Source organism: Sinocyclocheilus grahami, unplaced genomic scaffold (genome assembly GCF_001515645.1).
Source record: "Sinocyclocheilus grahami isolate Dianchi unplaced genomic scaffold, SAMN03320097.WGS_v1.1 scaffold320.1, whole genome shotgun sequence".
NCBI classification, from domain to species: domain Eukaryota; kingdom Metazoa; phylum Chordata; class Actinopteri; order Cypriniformes; family Cyprinidae; genus Sinocyclocheilus; species Sinocyclocheilus grahami.
The window spans coordinates 231396-252394 of record NW_015505499.1 but is presented as its reverse complement, the minus strand read 5'-3'; the positions used below and the strand labels follow the sequence as shown (position 1 = coordinate 252394).

The window sequence follows — 20999 nt, the reverse complement described above, 5'->3', positions numbered from 1 at the left end:
TTTTGACCAGGGCATATTTATAAAAAAAACAACACAAGCTTATTAATTAAAAATGAATTTATAAGATAGCATGAATAAGCCAAGTGCCTTTCTTTCTTCTGGTAATTTTTTCCTACCTTCAAATGAACAATTTGACCTTTTCTACTTACGTCAGCGTAGCACTCTCTTATCTCCCCTTCATTCAGCTAATGGCTCTCCTATCGCAGAATCTGCCTCTCGTTCTATAATTATCTCGCTGTTACGCAGAACTGTATAGGTCATACAGTACATGCATGACATGGTGATTCTAATTCAGGCATTTGGCCTGATCTCATCGCTGCCCTGCTGGAGAGGATGCTATTGTTGGTGCACACATGGTGTCCTACTTTGATATGTGAGGCTGATGAAGAATGCACAACGCTAGCATTGTCTAAATTTGCTGGCTCATTTACATGTGATTTATTCATGCTAAGTGTCCTCTTACAGAACACGCATTTAGTAGAGCGCTGCGGTTTGTATAGAGTCCCTACTTGCGTTTCGCGTTTGTGTAGGAATAATTCTCTGTAGGCACACTTCAGTGTTTGGCTCGAGCTGATCTTGGCAGCTCGCTCCTCTCCTGCTGAACGTATAGCAGAACACATTGCGTATATAGCTACGCTAGAGAATGGTTTTCGCTGAGTCTTGCCAATGTTCTGTAAAGCCATGTGCCAGATGAGAATGCATCTTTGCTCACCATTTATTAGTTGTAAGTCATCCTAGCATTCTAGGAATTGGTGGGTTTTACCAGGAGTTAATTTATGGCCTTGAGAGGAGGATCTGTTGGAGTAATCAGTCATTAGCTGCACACTCATCATCAGGTCGAGCCCCATGCCAAGACCATTGCTAACACTTCACCCCACCCCTCACCGCTTTGACATGTGAAGCCATTTTCAGATTGCAGCGGTGCGTTCGATTTTCCATAAACCTCAGTAAACAGTGTCATGCATTTGACATTTTACTTGTGCCATAATCTTGCAGATGTTGTGAGAATCGACAAAATTGTTATGTTTTATTAAGCTTAAATGTGCTTGCTTGCTTTCTTTCTTTCTTTTATTGATTGATTGATTTATCCAGGCAATATGCTGTCCCAAATAGTGACATGGATGCAAAATCATGCAGTAAAAAGTTTTAAAATTTTTTACAAATTTAACAAAAAAAAATTTAAAAACTAAAGTTAAACACCTTTTCAAGTTTAAATGTTAGATGCAATTATTTGCTTATTGTGCCTAACATTCAAACTTATAATCATGAATAGGCATAAATACATTACTGTTTGGGGTCAGTAACATAGATATACAGTGGGGCAAAAAAGTATTTAGTCAGCCACCAATTGTGCAAGTTCTCCCACTTAAAAAGTTTGTTTGTTTTTGAGTGAAAGTAATTATTTTATTTAGCAAGGATGCATTAAATTGATCAATTGACGGTAAAGATTTTTGTTACAATTTTTTTTATTTCAAATAAATGCTGTTCTGTTTTAACTTTTTATTAATAAAAGAATCTTGAAAACACAAAACATTAAGCAGTACCATTGTTTTTAATCAACTGCTCCCCGGGCACCGCAGCATAAATGGCTGCCCACTGCTCCGGGTGTGTGTTCACAGTGTGTGTGTGTGTTCACTGTGTGTGTGTGTTCACTGCTGTGTGTGTGCACTTAGGATGGGATAAATGCAAAGCACTAATTCCTAGTATGGGTCACCATACTTGGCCACATGTCACGTCACTTTTGCTCTCAAATGAGTTTTGTCGTTTCTTTCTCACTGAAATATCTAATATTTTGGCTTTATATTTTATAAATACAATCACAATCAAAAGTGCTTTCTGTCAATTTTCTTCTGGAAGTTCTGGAATGGTTACAGGTTTTCTAAATAAGAGTGGGACATGAAGCGGGTTTGCAGTTGACTGTTTTTGTGCTGTGGCCGAGAACCTTCTGCCGTGGAAGAGTCCAGAATAATAACCTCCATTCAGTGCATAAAACAGAAAGGACTGGGCCACCTACGCCACCGTAATTGACAAATGTGGCAAAGTATACAGAACATAAGTGTTGATTGTGAAAGTCACAATACCCCTGATTATTAAGTTTGTCAGAGACTCCAATTAAAATGTCCTCTTGCCAGCCAACTGCTGTGCTTGTTAATTCCAAATGGTGAGCTCAAGCATCACAATCTAGTCCTAGATCACTGATTAGTTTGGAGTCGTTTCTCTCCTGCCACTTCGCCGGTGCTGCATTTAGCCAACAGAAACATTGCAAATTTTAGCTACTTGGCCACTCCATAGTTAGGAGATGACAAATGGGTTCTGATAGCACAGTGAAATCTTAATTGGTTACTGCAAAGCGGGCTAGAGGCCAGCAGTGTGTCATTTTGTTTGTTTTGGAAAAAGTTCATAGAAGCCTCAATGTACCCTGACAGTTAATGAGTATAGTTTGCGGCATTAAAGAAAAACTAAACTAGATTTAACATGGAAATCTATAGCTTCTTAATAAACGTTTCAATATATGTGGATATATGACTCTTTTGGTATGCATTCATGGCTTAAAGTGACATTCACAGAAGTTTTATGTTTGCACAGATTGGCATTGATGGATTCTTTCCCAAACCGGGCTCAGATTTTAATTCCACCAGCTCCTCTACGCCTGATAAAACATTCATCTTTGTTAATAGTCGACCTGTGCATCACAAAGAAATACTTAAGGTAAGGGAACTGCCATATACCCTTAATACTAATTTACTTATGTTTATTTACTGTTTGTGTATGTAAATATATGAATTTCTCTGTAAAATTAAATGTCCTTGACTAGCTGTAAACAAATTAGATATCCCAAACCTTGAACATTCATCCTAGATCTCAGATATTTGCACTTGTGTTCAGGCCTACATAAAATCTACACTACTGTTCAGAAGTTTGGGGTCAGTAGGTTTTTTTTAAAGAAGAAAATTAAGACTTATTTAGCAAGGATGCATCAACTGTTTTTAACATTAATAATAAGAAGAAATACTTCTTGAGCATTCATTACATTTAAAATATACATGAAACAAAAAACAGTTACTTTAATTTGCAATAATTTTTCACAATATTACAGTATTCACTGTATTTTTGATCAAATAAATCCAGCATAAGAGACTTTTTAAGTAAAAAAAAAATTTACCGACCCTGAATGGTAGTGTGAATTTGTAAAAACTGGGTCCCTGATGGAAAATCTGGATATTTTAGGGAGATTTAAATGTGTGAATTCTAGATCGAGAAAAAAAAAACATTATTGAAAAATATAATAAATGTAAAAAATCATGAACATTTCTGTTTTTTTCTTCTCCAATTGTTATCTGACATTAAAATAGAAATCCCTAGCTTTCTTTATATGTTTTAAAATCTATTTTAAAAGTGCTTATGCAGTAATTATGAACAACTGGAAAAATAATGGAAATGCATTGGTCAAAAACTGCCTCTTGGGTGTTTGTTCATCAAAACTTTTGGCATAATTTGTTTATGCTTGCAGCTGCCAATAAAAGTGTACTACTCACAGCTCTGTTTAATACATTTCACCACAATTCTGTGGATTTTCCTACAAATCAGTGCAGAAAATGCTGATTAAAAATCCATAGATTTTGTCTGGGCCTAGTTCTGTCCTTTTCATACTATTTCTTATTATTATTTCTTGTAATGTACTTTTGTAAATGCACATTTACCCTACAGCTTATCAAGCAATACTACACCAGTGCTCAATCTAATAAAGAATCTGCAAACCGCCGCTATCCCTTTTTAATGATGAACATCACCATACCTGCCTCGACTGTGGACATTAACCTGACACCTGATAAAACTGAAGTGATGCTACAGAACAAGGTACAAATGTTCAGACTTTCTCTCCTACATTTATACTTTAAATAAAACATTGTTCAATTCATGATAATGTTCCATTAATCAAACTTTAACGATGATTACCAGGAGGGAGTACTGTTGGCGGTGGAGACTCTGCTGATCTCCTTGTATGGGTACTCCATTGACAATGATGATCTCAAAACTGGAGGAAATTGCCCTGGTGTTAGTTCTGTGGATGTACCTGGACACACTAATGTAGTGCCTACACCTTCCACTGATGTTAGTTTGGACGATCCAGAATTACTTGAAATTTCTCCCAAAAATGCAGATAAACAAGATGGTGAGCTATCCTTGAGCAACACCGCAAACACCAGCTCCTCTTCGATTTCAGAGGATTGGGTGATCAACAGAAGCTTAAGTGATTTTGACAGTATTAATTCCTCATTACCTGCTGATGATGTTGTAATGAACTCTACAGCTGATCTAAACTGTAACTCCCCAAAGGCGTCTAAGAGTGACAGTGGCCCTGGTCAAGAGAGCAAAGTATCTGCTGAGAGCTGGAGCATGGGCAAGGCCTTCTCAAATCATGTCACCGGAGAATGCCTAGAACCTGTGAAACTCCATGTCCCGAAAGCACATGAAGACCTCGGAGGAACCGAGCCCACAAGTACGAGGTCCAGCCCGTCCAAGAGGCCTTCTAACGTCATCATGGAGAAAATGGCCAAGCTGACAGCCTACGAGCTGATCAGCAACCGCTCCGTGCCTCAGCCCTTGTCTGCCTTTTCGTTGTTTGAGCAAGACACCAGATCACAGGTCCTCCAGGAGAACCCAAGAGCCAGTCCTCAGGATGTCACAACTGCTGTGAAAGAGAGATGGGAAAGCCTCAGGGAGGAAGACCGCAAGAAGTAAGTTTCCAGATTTCACCCTCGAAGACGCAGTTACCAGTTGTTGTGATTCACTCTCTCTGTGTAGCAAGAGAAAAATAGATCTGCCACTAGCATGTGTAAAATATGGATTGGAAAATCTGCCTGGCCTGGTCGTGTTGCTACCTGAAGGAAGAATTGATGAAGTGTTTGTATTTTCCAGAAAACTGCGTTTGATTACTTGGTTTGATGGTCAATAGGCCTGTTTTCCATTGTAAAAGAGGTATTCCGTTTTTTTTCCAAAGAATGCCACATTCTTTCAGTTCCTTCAGGTGCCAGAAGATTCCAGTTCATTCTATACCAGATGATATCTGACTAATTTATTGGTTGTTTATGAGCCCAAGGAACACTCGGGTTGGATATATGGATCTATCTTTTTTTATCACTCTAGACTGCCTGTCAAATGTTCAGACACACCTACTAAATTTTTTATTATTGCTTTTGTCCACATTTTAGAATGATAGTCATCAAACTATGAAATAGCACAAATGGAAGTATGGGAATTATGTAGTGACGAAAAAGGTTACCTAGATTCATTCCTCAAAGCAACTTAAAGCTGCAGAACTCAAATTTTGGGTCTTTTCTAATTCTAATATCTTTTTAATTTCTCAACCTCAGATCAAAGTACATCAGGAATAGTGTTATCAAAGAGGCTACCCCCCCCCCAAAAAAACACTCTAAATAATTAAATGAATGGAAAGTGTATCTCAGCATTACTAGTGGCACTTATGTAACACAAGGAAAAACACATCTGAATCCTGTTGCATGTTACTGCTGTCTTAAACATGAAATAAGCCTAATGAAGTACTTGACTTGTTTTCTCGTAGATGTATGGTAGCACGCAATTCTGAGAATCACATTTACATGGATCCATTCATGTAACATGGGTCCATCACATATGGGCATGCTGTGCTAAAGGGTCAGAGATTGTTGACATGGATGTTTGGGGGAGGGAGTACCATGCTTGTTATATTTTGGTTGCAGTGGTCTGATGCAGCAATAAAATGCCTGGCGCTGATCCAGGGACTCTATATGAACTTGGTTTACATCCAAAGTGCCCACACCAAGGGAACATTGCTTTCTTATTGCACAGTTTATGTGCATTTGATCCTCATTATGAATTCCAGGCTGAAAATGCAAACCGTGCTCCCTAAATGGCTTTCATCATGTATATGCGGGTGTCCACTGAGGTCTATCTCAGCAGGCAAGAGAGGATGGCGTCTTCATTTTCTGTGTGTTATTTCCACACTCGTCCTTTCATTGGAGATATTCTGGCTTTAGTTTTAGTTAAAGATACCCTTGGTGCACAGTCTTAATTATGGCTAAATTTTGCCTTTCTGTGGTGAGATTTGAGGCCATTACATTTGGACACAGCATGAAATCAAAATGAGAGTTTTGTGTCTTGTAGTGGATGTGTGTACTCAAAATTCACTTTTAGCTGATATACACTAAATTTGCAGTCACTCTCTTCTGGAAAAGCAGGCCAATGTTTCCTGTAGAGTTCAGCTCCAACATTGATCAAACCCACTTACCTGTAACTTTCTAGTAATACTGAAGACCTTGATTAGCTTGCTCAGATTTATTTGATTAGGGTTTAAGCTGAACACTGCAGGAAAGTGGACCTCGAGGGCCAGAGCTGAGAACTTCTGCTGTAGCAAATTAATTACAGCCTACTGGTAAATGAATACAGGGATGTTAAGTTATAGATGGTAAAGTCATATTAAATTATTGAAGATTTGTAACTTAAAGATGACATATTATGCCCCTTTTTACAATATTTAATATAAGTCTCAGGGGTCCCCAGAATGTAACTGTGACGTTTTAGCTCAAAATACTCCACAGATCATTTATTATATAATTTTGAAAATGCCTATTTTGAGTGGATGCAGAAATACGCTGTATTAGACCATGTCTCTTTAAATGCAAATGAGCTGCTGCTCCCCGCCCCCTTTTCCAGAATAGAGCTGCGCCATTACAGCTCATACCTGCTAAAAAACATCTGTTTTGGTTCTGATTATCATGTTTATCGTGCTGAAATCATGCATTTTAAACCATATTAGTTTAAACTTCTGATATACGGTTTTCTGAGTTCACACATCCGAAGCACACGGACAGAAAGCAGCTGTCACAGCATGTGCAAGTTTACGTTAAAAACACACACGAGTTACAAAAACAGTCGGTTATGTCTATGAAGGTAAACAGCTGGGAAATAAATGGCATGTTTATTTTAGATGTGTGGCAGCAGCAATATACAGTAAATAAATCAATAAATGCACTGCTCTCTTGTCTCCTCTGAGGCTGGGACTGTAAATAGTGTTCTGTGCTCGTCTATGCGGCTAAAGACAGAACAGTTAGCATGTTTTGCTCAAACATTCGCCATGGAATTAGAACTGGTACACCGTTGTCGCTTGCGAAATCAAAATGAGGCACAGTGGGTGGAAACTTACAGATTAAGGGGCGGTAATATTATAATGAGATCCCTTTGCCACGTCACCAAGGGAGCGAAATCAGACTCGCTCGTTTTTCCAGACGCTTGCAGAAAAAGGCTTACCAAAACAAAGTTACTGGGTTAATCTTTTTCACGTTTCCTTGGTTGGTAAATGCACTTGGGGACCTGATTATAGCACTTAAAACCTGGAAAAGTCAGATTTTCATATGTCACCTTTAAGTATTGTAATCGGAATGTTCTGTGGTTTGTTTCAGTCCCATTTTATACGTAGCTCACAAAACTGTGCCCTTTCTGATGGAAATCATGGTATATCAGTGTAATCCTTTTTCAGTTAAAGAGAGTGGAACCTCAAGTTAAATAATAATAATACAAATTATTATTATCATTATTATTAGGGAATCTGGACCTGCAGGTGAATGATGTTCTGGCAGTGCGTATGGTAAATCTATTTTTACCATACCAAACTAAAGTTTTTTTTTGATAATGTAACGAATTATATTTTGCTTGGATATACTGTATGTTGCTTAAATGAGCATCAATTGAGAATTTTTGGCAAAATGATGTGGGTTTTTGAAAGACGTCTAACCAAAAAGTGCTCTCCAAGGCTGCATTTATTTGATCAAAATTACAGTTGAAAAACTGTAAAATTGTGATGTATTATTACAATTCAAAAGAACTGTTTTCTATTTTAATTCATTTTCAAATGTAATTGATTCTTTTGATGGCAAAGCTAAATTTTCAGCATCATTACTCCAGTCTTCAGTGTCACATCTTTTGAAACATTAGAAATATCTGTACTGTCACTTTTGATCACTTTAATGCATCCTTGCTGAAATAAAAAAATCTAATTGACACCAAACATTTGAACACTAGTGTATATATAGACAAGTCAGACTAATTGTATGTGGCGCTGGTCAGATGTCTTTGAAAAATAATGTGGCAGACTATTCATTTTTAGTAGCTTTTCCCATTTTTGTATATGTAAATGTTAAGTGTCTGTTTATACATTTTCACTGTGTTCAAGCTGCAAACTTCAGTTCAAAAGCCCTCAGGTCAAGAACTAATTTCAGTGTACATGGCAGGGGATACCCTCAAGCTTCAACCTTCTGCTCCATTATGAAATCATTTATTTCCCCCATTGGCCTCCTACTGCTTTTCTCTTGCATTCAGCACATTTCATGCCATCATCTTGATTGGTCTGTTTTTTTTTTATCAGCATTTGCATCTTTTTCTTGCACCCGAGCTTTATGCTCCGTAACCATACAGTGCGTTTGAAATAGTGCCCGGTCCATTGTACAGTAGCAAGCTCTGTGCAATGGCACAGCTGTTAATTGGCAAGCCCATCGAGAAACTTCCAGTGGAGGGTCAGGGCTGCATGTTTTTACAGGCCCTCTCCCCCCTCCCTTGCTGCTCTCCGGCCCCCATCTGGTCACAGGTAGCAGATGTTTTTTATCTCGCCTGTTTCTGCACGTTTTCTACACTCTGATTTACAGAAGTCCACTTAGAATCACTAGAGCAAATTAAATCAAGGTTTCTTGTGTGAATTGAGGATATTTAATTAGTTACAACTTCTGACCTCTTCACAACTCATTCTTACCCAGCCTGCAAAAAAATTAATGGACCAAAAGCAGTGTTTCAAGCCATCTGTCTTCTTTTTTGTATTTTTTTTTGTTTGTTTTCTTGTTATTACCATTTTCCACATACAGTATAAGTATAACAGTGAAGCAATACATATATTAAATAACTGGACGTATGGAAAGAAACTGATTTTTTTTTTGTGAAAAAAAATGATACATTTTGTATAAAACTTGTCACAGTTTTTTTCATTTGGGTGCATTCTGGGATACTTTTTAGGCAATGTTTCTTTTTTTTAATTTTAGTAATAATGATATATATATATATATATATATATATATGTGTATATATATAATTTTTTTGTGAGGAAATTACAAAATCATGTGCCTCATGAACTTTGTATTATTGTTTTAAATTTGTTTATTTTTTTATATTTTCTTTTCATGTTAATTTTAGTTAAAGTTGTAGCAATTTTGTTGTGTATTTTTGTAATGTCTATCAGTTTTTGTTAAAATATACCTACTGTATGTAGTTTTTATTATTTTAATTTCAGTTTTAGTTATTTTGGTACATTAAGTTCAACTAAATGAAAATGAGAAATGTTGCCTTGGGAACTATTTTTAATGTAATTTTTATAAATTCTTTTCAATTTTATTTTAAGTAACAAAATTTTTTTTTTTTTTTTTAGGTTTAATTAATTATAATAACCCTGTTTTAAGCATTTAACCATTTGTCTACATAAAAGCATTTTTAAGATCATGAGAAACATAAATTGAATCCAAAATGTTGATCAAGTGTTTATCAACTCCTCACAAAGTGTTTTTTTTCCGACCACATTCGAACAGTTACACAAAGGAAATACAAAATGTACAACTGGGACTGTAACGAATACATGTTCTCGTATCACATCCCATCTTAGGTATGAAAGCAAGACCGAAAAGTCTCTGAACGCCTACAACCTTCAAAGGAAGAGGGCAGCGGAGGGAGGCGGCCAGTGCGGAGAGGGCAAGAAGCAGATGAGCGCCGCCGAGTCTTCATTGAACAAAGCTCAAGGCGTGAAGCGCAAGTTCCCCCTCGCCAACCAGCAGGCCCTGGACAAACTCTTCTCCTCTCAGCCCTCGAGTAAGAGGAGCCCTGCCAAGCTCTCCAAACCCCTCCCGTTCAGTATTGCAACCCTCAAGCAGAGTCTTAACCTCCTCTCCTACCAGAACAGCTCAAATGCGCAGGGCCTCAGGCTTGTAAACCGCTTGGCTTCTCACGGTGCCTGGGTCGTTTTATGCGGCAGAAAGCTCATGTTGTTGAACCCGTTTCGAGTGGAGGAGGCCTTGCTGTTTAAAAGACTTCTGGAGAATAATATACTGCCAACCGTGAGGCTGCAGACCCCTGTACAGCTGACAGATGGGTAGACTGTCTCATTTTTTCACCTAATGATGACATTCTGGATGTGTACAATCTGGAAAGTAATTGTAAAGACTGTACATGTAAAAAATGTAAACGTGGATCTGCAATTACAATATAGGATTATTAGCTGTATTAATCCTAGTTATATTAATCCTCTATTCTAAATTGCAATACTTAATCAACTATCTAATAATTATTTGCATAGTAACATACACTTCCTTTCCCAGGGTGCTTGGTGGGCCAGAGTACATGGATGTTCTCCTGAACATGGAGAAAGACAGTGCCTGCTTCAATGGAGACATCTACTTTACTGATCCTAGGCTTGTGGCAAATGGTTTTGAGATTAAGATGATTCCAGGTAATGCTCAAAGACTTTGAAATGAATTTGTAATATTTCATTTTTTAAAAAGCATAGTTTACCCCAAAATGAAAATTCTGTCATCATTTCCTACTACTTCTACTGAACACAAAAGAACATGTTTGAAAAAATGTTGCTAAGTTTGTGAGTTTTAAGAGTGTTGATATACAGTGCATATTTTTTTATTATTAATATTATTACAATTTAAAAGAACTTTTTTTTTCATATTTTTAATTGTAGCATGTCATGGTTTTTACAAAAATATTAAGCAGCACAAATCTTTTCAACATAATAATGAGAAATGTCACCTGAGCTGCAAATCAGCATATTAGAATGATTTCTGAAGGATCATGTGACACTGAAGACTGGAGTAATGCTGCTGAAAATTCAGATTTGCCAAAATAAATAGCATTTTAAAATACATAAAAATAGAAAACGGTTTTACATTTGAAATTGTCAAATAAATACAGCCGTACATAAAAGACTTCTTTTAAAAACATTTAACAAATCTTAACTATTCCTTTTAAGCTTTTCACCAGTAATATTCGAAATATATCCTCTTTTAGTCAAAATATCTTCTATGTTCCATTTAATTAGTGATAGACTGAAATATTGTACACTGTTTGGCCAGATGTTTGATAAACAGTTTCAGTTTCCCATTTTGCAAGTTTTAGATACATATTCTGAAACATAAGTGGTAATTTCAGCAATTTTGTGCGAATCCAGTTTGCTGTCAATAAATCATATTATGTAAATATTGGCATTATATCAGCTCAACTTCTACTCCAATATTCAAAACAATCTGCTCCCCCATGCAAAGCATTTAAAAAGCATAGTTTACCCCAAAATGAAAATTCTGTCATCATTTCCTACTACTTCTACTGAACACAAAAGAACATGTTTGAAAAAATGTTGCTAAATTTGTGAGTTTTAAGAGTGTTGATATACAGTGCATATTTTTTTATTATTAATATTATTACAATTTAAAATAACTTTTTTTTTCATATTTTTAATTGTAGCATGTCATGGTTTTCACAAAAATATTAAGCAGCACAAATCTTTTCAACATAATAATGAGAAATGTCACCTGAGCTGCAAATCAGCATATTAGAATGATTTCTGAAGGATCATGTGACACTGAAGACTGGAGTAATGCTGCTGAAAATTCAGATTTGCCAAAATAAATTGCATTTTAAAATACATAAAAATAGAAAACGGTTTTACATTTGAAATTGTCAAATAAATACAGCCGTACATAAAAGACTTCTTTTAAAAACATTTAACAAATCTTAACTATTCCTTTTAAGCTTTTCACCAGTAATATTCGAAATATATCCTCTTTTAGTCAACATATCTTCTATGTTCCATTTAATTAGTGATAGACTGAAATATTGTACACTGTTTGGCCAGATGTTTGATAAACAGTTTCAGTTTCCCATTTTGCAAGTTTTAGATACATATTCTGAAACATAAGTGGTAATTTCAGCAATTTTGTGCGAATCCAGTTTGCTGTCAATAAATCATATTATGTAAATATTGGCATTATATCAGCTCAACTTCTACTCCAATATTCAAAACAATCTGCTCCCCCATGCAAAGCATACACATTTTCATTTAATACATATATTACATTTATAAATCATACCTGTTTTTTAAATAAAACTAAAAAGAGAGTCATAATCATGTAAAAAAAAAACAATGTTTTTTTGACATTACACAACCCAATTGTTTTATTTGATTTGGACTCACGGTCTTGTTTGGGTGCTTTGGAGTCTGTCACCAAATTGTCTGCATTTCACTTTTCCATTACATATGCATCCCTGGACTTGTGCAATTTGCATAAGGTCTCGTTTTAAATGGAGTGAACTACTTCTTTATAGGCATTGGAAAATATCATTCAACTTCCGATATATGATGATGATAATGCTTAGTTTGTAGTTTTTAATAACTTTTAATATCCGTGCTGTTACCTTAAAGACGTTAATTCCCGCTGCGCCGAGTGATGAAGTCATTGTTTATACAAATTGCTTAAGTGGAAAGCGCTGTGTCAGCACTTATTTTTCCCTACACAGCTCGGTGTGGGCACATGTATAAGATGAAATTGTTTTAAAAAGAGGGGGCTTGATTCTAAGGGATCGGTCCCCTTCCTGTATGGGTTTTTGAGATGGTCATTAAGTGCGTTTGCTTGAGTTTGCTCATCATGTGCTGTGTAGTGGGAGAGATTCTGAAATACTTCTACACATGGTTTGTTTTTTCTTTGCCAGGTTTCTCTTGAGAAAATGTGCCTTTATTAATTCAAGGGTCATGCTGTTTAAAGGTCTCTAGGATTGTCCAATTTGATTTAACAAAGGTTGGACCCACTGGACATCATTAATGCCACAGTTCACAAATTGTTTTGAAATGTCAAATGTAACGGCTTGAATAACAGGATTACAAGCAATTATTTCTGACAGAATTGCTTATGTCTGATTAGTGAAGAATGAAAGTAATGTGTTTGCTTTAAATGTTTTCTTGTGCGCTTTTCAGATGCCTTCTGATATTATAAAACATCTCTGTTAGGTTATTGCAGGGGTTTCTAGTGTCAGTGTGCCAGTAATACATAATTGTTACCTCACTTTCTGAAAACATTGTTTTAAACCTATTGCAAAAAGAATATTAATGTAACCAGTTATTATTTAGTGTATTTTTAAGTAAGCAATATAATAGCCACTTGAGCCACTTCGACCATGTTTAAAATATAACACAGCGACAAAGGCCTTACTGATTTCTTACAGTGCTTATCCCAAAATTTTTCAATTCACAAACTTATTTATTTATTATTATTTTTTTATGTATTTATTTAATAAAAACAGTACAGATTTATAAAATCAGACCTTTATGGGTTTCCAGACTTTCAAAGTAACATTAATATACACCACCATTCAAAAGTTTGGTCTCTTATGCTCACCAAGGCTGTATTGATTTGTACAATAATATTGTGAAATATTGTTACAGCTTAAAATAATTGTTTTCTTTAAAAATATATTTGATCAATTTATTGTTATATTTTATGACATACATACATAACACATTAAATTTAGCTGTATTATTTTTAACTAATTTATTCCTGTAATGGCTGTCTCCAGTCTTCAGTGTTGCATTATGCTTCAGAAATCATTTTACTGTGCTAATTTGTTGCTTAAGAAACAATTCTTCTTATTATTAACATTTGTGCTTCTTAATATTTTTGTGGAAACTGTGATGCATTTTATCCAAGATTCTTTGAAGAATAGAAAGTACAAAAGAACAGAATTGATTTGAAATGGAAATCTATTGTAACATTATAAATGTCTTTACTCTCACTTTTGATTGATTTAACATGTCCTTGCTGAGTAAAACTTAATTTCTTAAAAAAAAAAAAAAAAATCTCACTGAACCTAAACTTTTGAATAGTAGTATAAATAAAACTTACAAAGTAATAAACATAATATTACTCTTTCAATTACATTTTTGGAAATGTGATGTCATTCAAACAACCAATACTGTCACTCGATCATTTTATTGCATCCTTGCTGAATAAAAGTGTTCGTTTTAAATTAACGGTAGTGCATATGTATGTTATATCATACATATGCATATACTCATTTATATGCATAAATGCACATGCTCTATTGTTATGGTGTCATGCGCGCTTAAAGAAAAAGTGCTTTTCAATAAATTTTCTCTAAAAGGTTACTTTTCCATTAATCTGTCCCTTTAATTTGATATGAAAAGTCAATCATAGAAGCAATCCAATATTTAATATCCAACTCTGGGGAAAAAAATAGCAGATAACTGATGTGTTAATAGTTATATATTGTGCAAACACTTTTCCAGGTTTAGAATCAGCTTATTTTATAATGTTGTCCTCTCTCTAAGAATGCTTCCATCTTAGTCCTCATTTGACCTTATTTTGCCTGTTGTTATGGAATGCACTTAAGTCTTCCCCCTCAGCCCTGTTCCTGTAAAGTGTGGTGTTGGCACTGGTAAGGGTCATCATGGCTGAAGCTGGCTCGCTGCCTGAGCTTTTGCCAGCATGGTGGATTTGCACTAAAGTGTGGTGCTGTGGAGAAAGATTGCCCTTTACAAAAGGGAATAGTTTCTGAGCCAACTTCCAGGGATTTGGCAAAAACATGCACCAGATTTCTAGCCCTTTCGAAACCCCAAAGTATTAAACTTTGGCACAAAACTTGCCCCGCACCGTTTGTCCTACAAATATGAATGATACCTCAAATTGTTCAGCTTGTTGAGAAGAAGTGTCCTATTATATTTGCAAATTATCAAATTTGGACCTGGCAGATAATAAAATGGCTGGGAAAAAATCATAAAGACTTGCAGTGTTGTTATGAACTAAAACTAAACTATTACAATTGTTTTTGTCAATTGAAATGAAGCTTAAAAAATGAAAATAAACTAAAAATACAATGCAAAGAATGGATAAAACTTAAAAATGACAGATGCTGCATTGGCAACTAACTAAAATAAGTTGAAGTACTAAAATTACTAAAACTAAGCTGAAAACAATAAGGCTACCATAAATAGAAATATTAAAAATATAAAATATATAAAAGACAAAAGCACAAAATTACTGAAACTTAAAAATTAAAAATATTCAAATATTAAACAATACCAGCTATAATAATAATAAAATGTAAGCTTGCTAAATGTCTATTTATTTATTTAACTAACTAATTAACTAGCTAACTACTACTGTTTACAAAACGGTAAATTCAAAAGCAATTTATGGTGAAAAATTAACCATGGCCTTTGCCCAAAAACTGTAGTTAATAAAATTACTAAAACCACAATAAATGAATAAGGTATAAAATTCCTAAATATTTCTATCATTCTACTTCTATTCCTTTCTGCTGTATCTATCATTCTACTATTTGAAGAAAAAAACAACAACTTCATTTTAGTGTAGAGACTGCTGAATTTGGCCTGTAAACAGAATTATGTGAAAAATACTACAATACTGTAATAGTATACTACATAGTATACTATAATAGTATATAATTAATACTACAATAACACTGACGTGAAGGTATGTTCATTTGACTTGGCCTATAGTAAGAAACCAGCTAACAACCCCTCAAAACACCCTAGCAACCACTTAGCAATGCCCTGGTGAAATAAATAATACAAATTTAGTACTTGCAATGAGAGACTCTCTTTTGGAGTGTTTAGTCAATATGTATCGTTTTGACAATAATATAATTTTGTAAGCATGGCAAGTCAGATTCGGAATGGCTGCATCTCGTTTTAAAGCGCGTGGGGAAGGAGAAAATGTTTTGTCTGCGCTAAACATTTTCTGCGCTAAACATTTTTAAACCTTGATGACCTTTCCATACATTTCACCTCTTCATTGAGATGCATCTAGGGAAAAGCAATCATCTTTAAATCATCTGTTGAAAACCTCCTCCACCATGGTTTTTCTTTCCAGTCCACAAAGACATGGTAATAGCATAATTTGGTGCGATGCCCGCCTGACTTGGTTTCCAACCAGCGTGTAAATCACAATATTTATTTATTATTTTTTCCTGGAGAATGTTGTACTTGGAGTTTATTAATCCTTGCTTGTTGCTTATCTTGGCCAGGTTCTTCGTCTTCTGAGAGGCATGTTGAAGTGACGGGCATGGCCGACTGCATGCCTTTCTTCGGGATAGGAGACCTGAGGGAGATTCTGCAGGCTATAAAGGTCCGGGATGCAAAAACCGTGGAGCAATGTAGACCTCTCAAAGTCTCAAACTACCTAGAGGTGAGAGATGCTCCTTGGGGCATACTTTTTAATGATCCATTTTTAAAGGGTTAGTTCACCCAAAAATGAAAATTAGCCTGTGTTTTGCTCGCCCTCAAGCCATCCTAGGTGTAACTGTCCAATCGGAGTTATATTAAAAATCGTCCTGGCTCTTCTAAGCTCTATCATTGTAGTGGGCTGGTGTTTCTGTTTAACAGTCCAAAACACGTTAAATACAGCACGCACATCCATAATAAAACGTGCCGCAGACGGCCCTGGCGGGTGAATGAAGGCCTCCTATAGCGAATCCATGCATTTTTGTCAGAAAAATATCCATATTTCAAATGTAATAAACACTTTTCTATCACTTCCGCTTTCTGTCATACGCAGAAGCAGTTCCGGCGGATGACGTAGGACGTCAGCGTTGCGTGATTAGTGACGAATGCGGAGAGAGAACAAAACAAAACACCGGTCATGAATTAGAAGCACAAAATGAGTATTTGTAAAGAAAAATATCAGAGGATTTCGATATTAGCCAAGAGGAAACTTCTTAAAACAAACTCGTGAGACTAGCATATCTCAGAAGCGCACGCGCAACGTATACGTCCTACATCATCCGCTAGAACGCTTCCGCATACAACAGTCTGCAGAAGTGAGAGAAAATGTTTATCACGTTTGAAATATGGATATTTTTCTTACAAAATCACTACAGGAGGCCTTCATTCACCCCCCGGAGCCGTGTGAGGCATGTTTTATTATGGATGTGCACGCTTTATTTAACGTGTTTTAGACTGTTAAACAGAAACACCCGCCCACTGCAATGATAGAGCTTAGAAGAGCCAGGACAATTTTTAATATAACTCCGATTGGATTAGTCTGAAAGAAGAAAGTCATATACCCCTAGGATGGCTTGAGGTTGAGTAAAACACAGGCTAAGTTTCATTTTTGGGTGAACTAACCCTTTAACTACTACGTACTTACATAAAAAAATATGTACAATGTACTTATTGTGTTTATATTGTATTGAAAAAACACTTTTGCTGCTGCTGAGGTGGGATACGGTAAGGTTAGGGACAGGTTTGGTGGTATGGGTAGGTGTAAGGGATGGGTCAGCAGTGTAATTATAAATGTAGTTACAGAAATTAATTACATTCAGGCATTTTTTTTAAATATAAGTACAATGTAAAAGCATATGTGGACATGAATGACACCTAAAATAAAAAAATAAAAAATAACTTGGACGTAAGCAAATACCCAGAATACAACAGCAACAACATAGCATCCACCCCGGGCACTCTAGCACCACCAAGCAATCATCCAGAATATCTTACAAAAAGAGCACCATGGCACCACCTTGGAAACATACAGAACATCCTAGCAACATCAAAGCAACTACATAGAAACACCCTAACAACCACCCAGAGTAACTTAGCAACCGTCCAGATTACCCTAGCAAAATTGTAACAATCACACAGAAACACCCTAACAACCGCCCAGAGCTCCTTAGTACCACCTCGGAACCATTTAAAACATCCTAGCAACATCAAAGCAACCATATAGCAACACTCTAACAACCACACCGCATTTCCTAGCAACCATCCAGAACACCCTATAAATACCCTAGCAACTATCTAGCTCACCCTAGCAACATTGTAGCAATCACATAGAAACACCCCAACGACCACCCAGAGCTCCTTAGTACCACAACCATTCAAAACATCCTAGCAACATCAAAGCAACCATATAGCAACACCCTAACTACCACCTAGAGTTCCCTAGCAACCATCCAGAACACCCTATAAACACCCTAGCAACTGTCCAGATCACCCTGCCAACATTGTAGCAATCACATAGAAACACCTCAACGACCACCCAGAGCTCCTTAGCACCACCTCGAAACCATTCAGAACATCCTAGCAACATCAAAGCAACCATATAGCAACACCCTAACTACCACCTAGAGTTCCCTAGCAACCATCCAGAACACCCTATAAACACCCTAGCAACTGTCCAGATCACCCTGCCAACATTGTAGCAATCACATAGAAACACCTCAACGACCACCCAGAGTCTGAAAGAAGAACGTCATATACCCCTAGGATGGCTTGAGGTTGAGTAAAACACAGGCTAAGTTTCATTTTTGGGTGAACTAACCCTTTAATTTGCCATCACAGTATCAAAATACAGTATGAGCACATTTGGAGAGTATCAAAGAAAAAGAGTTTACCCAAAAATGACAATTTGCTGAAAATGTACTCACCCTCAGGCCATCCGAGATGATTTTGTTTCTTCATCGAAACAGATTTGGAGAAATTTAGCATTAAATTACTGGCTCACCAATGGATCCTCTGCAGTGAATGGGTGCCATCAGACTGAGAGTCCAAACAGCTGATAAAAGCATCACAAGTAATCCACACGACTCCAGTCAATCAATGAACATCTTGTGAAGTGAAAAGCTGCATGTCTGTAAGAAACAAATTCATCACTAAGACATTTTTAACTTCACTTTTGCTTCTGGCTAAAATATAAGTCCTCTATCCATAATATTCCTTTCTACAGTAAAAAAAGTTTGGGAGAGAAAAATGCCCAGATCAAGAACCTTTAATAAGCAAAAACAATTTGAAACAGTTCTAAACAAACATGGATTTTGATGTGAGAGGCCAACAGGTGATAGACTTTTTCACCAGTGAAAGCGTTATTATGGAATATAGACTTGTATTATGATTGGAAGCAAGTTAAAACGCTAAAACAAAGGCTTGTATTTTTACTCCACAAGATGTTAATTGATGAACTGAGGTCATGGATTATTGTGATGTTTTTATCAACTATCTGTACACTCATTCTGACGGCACCCATTCATTATGTGCAAATTTTTATATTAGACACGAGTTAGTACTTTTTAGCTGCCTTTTTGCTTTAAAAACTCTCTTTCCCCCACTTTTTCTTTCAGAGTGAAGCTGTGAGACTAGCTAGACAGTTAACGCTGAACCTCACCAGAGCTGATGTTACAAACACGCTTTGCCGAATGAAACAGGAACTTGAAGAGGAGAGTCAGGCCTGCATTCACAGACGACCATTTTTTCACGATCTGGTTACTGTTCCTGAAACTGAGCAGGATGCTTTGCAAATCATGTCTAATTCTTGCTAAGAACAAATTGTCACACTAACATTTATTGTACCATATACTAGTATGAAAGTTGTCATTTGGAATAATAAATGTTTGCCTTGTTGAATTACGATTTTCATTCATGAGTTGAGATATAAATACGTGATTCTGATTCTGAGTGTTTAATCAAGATGCATATGTATTACGTAGGTGGTTTCAACCCAGAATGTCGTGCAAGATCGGTTCCTGAAACTGAGCAGGATGCTTTGCAAATCATGTCTAATTCTTGCTAAGGATTTCAAGGACTTTGTATAAGAACAAATTGTCACACTAACATTTATTGTACCATATACTAGTATGAAAGTTGTCATTTGGAATAATAAATGTTTGCCTTGTTGAATTACGATTTTCATTCATGAGTTGAGATATAAATACGTGATTCTGATTCTGAGTGTTTAATCAAGATGCATATGTATTACGTAGGTGGTTTCAACCCAGAATGTCGTGCAAGATCTATGCACACGCATCGCCATTTTATCTTTCATAACACCATATGCAAATAAAAGCTAATTATAATGCATTAAAATTGCTGCTTCAGTCCAGATCTGTCAGCGCTGGGTCATGAATGATGTTAATTTTTATGAACGATTTTATGAGGGCAAAAAAGTTTTGAATATCAATTGACACATTTTGAAACCAATTTTCAGTGATGTTTTGCTTTTCTGTCTTAATTTATTGTGGGAAAATTGTTTTGCCATTACTGGTAATGAAGGAAAGGGCAAGCACTCGACTTTAAAAGTTTGCCTTGTTGACTTCTAATTAGAAAAGAAAACAAGCCAGAACTACTGACCCCAGAGCAGATGCCAGTGAACCACAAAATTGAATGCAGTGTGGTTGTAAATTCACTCCCCCAAAAATCAGCACCTTAAATACTGATCATGAAAGTCGGCGCTAGGGGCCCATAAAGCCAAAAGGGATGGACTCTGGGGTTTGCTGAAAAGTGTGCAGTCACAGTCAGGGACCTCCAATTACCAGCTGAAAATAAGGCTCAGATGCTGTGAAGTTTTAACAGTTGCTCCCCTGTAGCCATATGGTTTGTGGTTTTTCAGTGTTTGATCAGTTCCACGAACTGCATTTTAACCCTTGGGTACCCGGTGTTTCATTTTCATCCTCTATAGAGGACTCGAGTCCACAATTTTGGGTCTTCTTTTTTTTTTTTTTTAAAGAAATGAATACCTTTATTCAGCAGGGCATTGATCAAAAGTGACAGTAAAGACAATATTACAAAAGATTCCTATTTCAAATAAATGTTCATTTCAACTTTTTATTGTATCATGGTTTCCACAAACATATTAAGCAGCACAGCTGTTTTCAACATTGATAATAATATGTAATGATTCTTGAGCACCAAATCAGCAAATTATAATGTTTTCTTAAGGATCATGTGACACTGAGGACTGGAGTAATGATGCTGAAAATTCAGCTTTGCCATCACAGGAATAAATTACATTTTAAAATAATAAAAGAGAAAACAGTTATTTTAAATTGTTATAATATTTCATAATATTTTTGTGTATGATGCAGCCATAGTGAACATT

General features: G+C 36.0%; 1 protein-coding gene across 2 annotated transcripts in view; it reads left to right on the top strand.

Moving 5' to 3' along the window:
- LOC107602147 (PMS1 protein homolog 1-like) overlaps nucleotides 1-19620 on the top strand; it is a 35291-nt gene extending 15671 nt beyond the window's left edge. The window contains exons 8-14 of one of the 2 annotated variants that reach the window (XM_016294558.1): nucleotides 2587-2709; nucleotides 3709-3858; nucleotides 3961-4739; nucleotides 9701-10183; nucleotides 10410-10540; nucleotides 16156-16316; nucleotides 19246-19620. In XM_016294558.1, coding sequence (XP_016150044.1) covers nucleotides 2587-2709; nucleotides 3709-3858; nucleotides 3961-4739; nucleotides 9701-10183; nucleotides 10410-10540; nucleotides 16156-16316; nucleotides 19246-19443 — 2025 coding nt within the window. In that variant the 3' untranslated portion in view covers nucleotides 19444-19620. The remainder of the gene's footprint in view (nucleotides 1-2586; nucleotides 2710-3708; nucleotides 3859-3960; nucleotides 4740-9700; nucleotides 10184-10409; nucleotides 10541-16155; nucleotides 16317-19245) is intronic. The other variant, XM_016294559.1, reaches the window with a different exon arrangement.
- Nucleotides 19621-20999: the final 1379 nt, after the last annotated feature.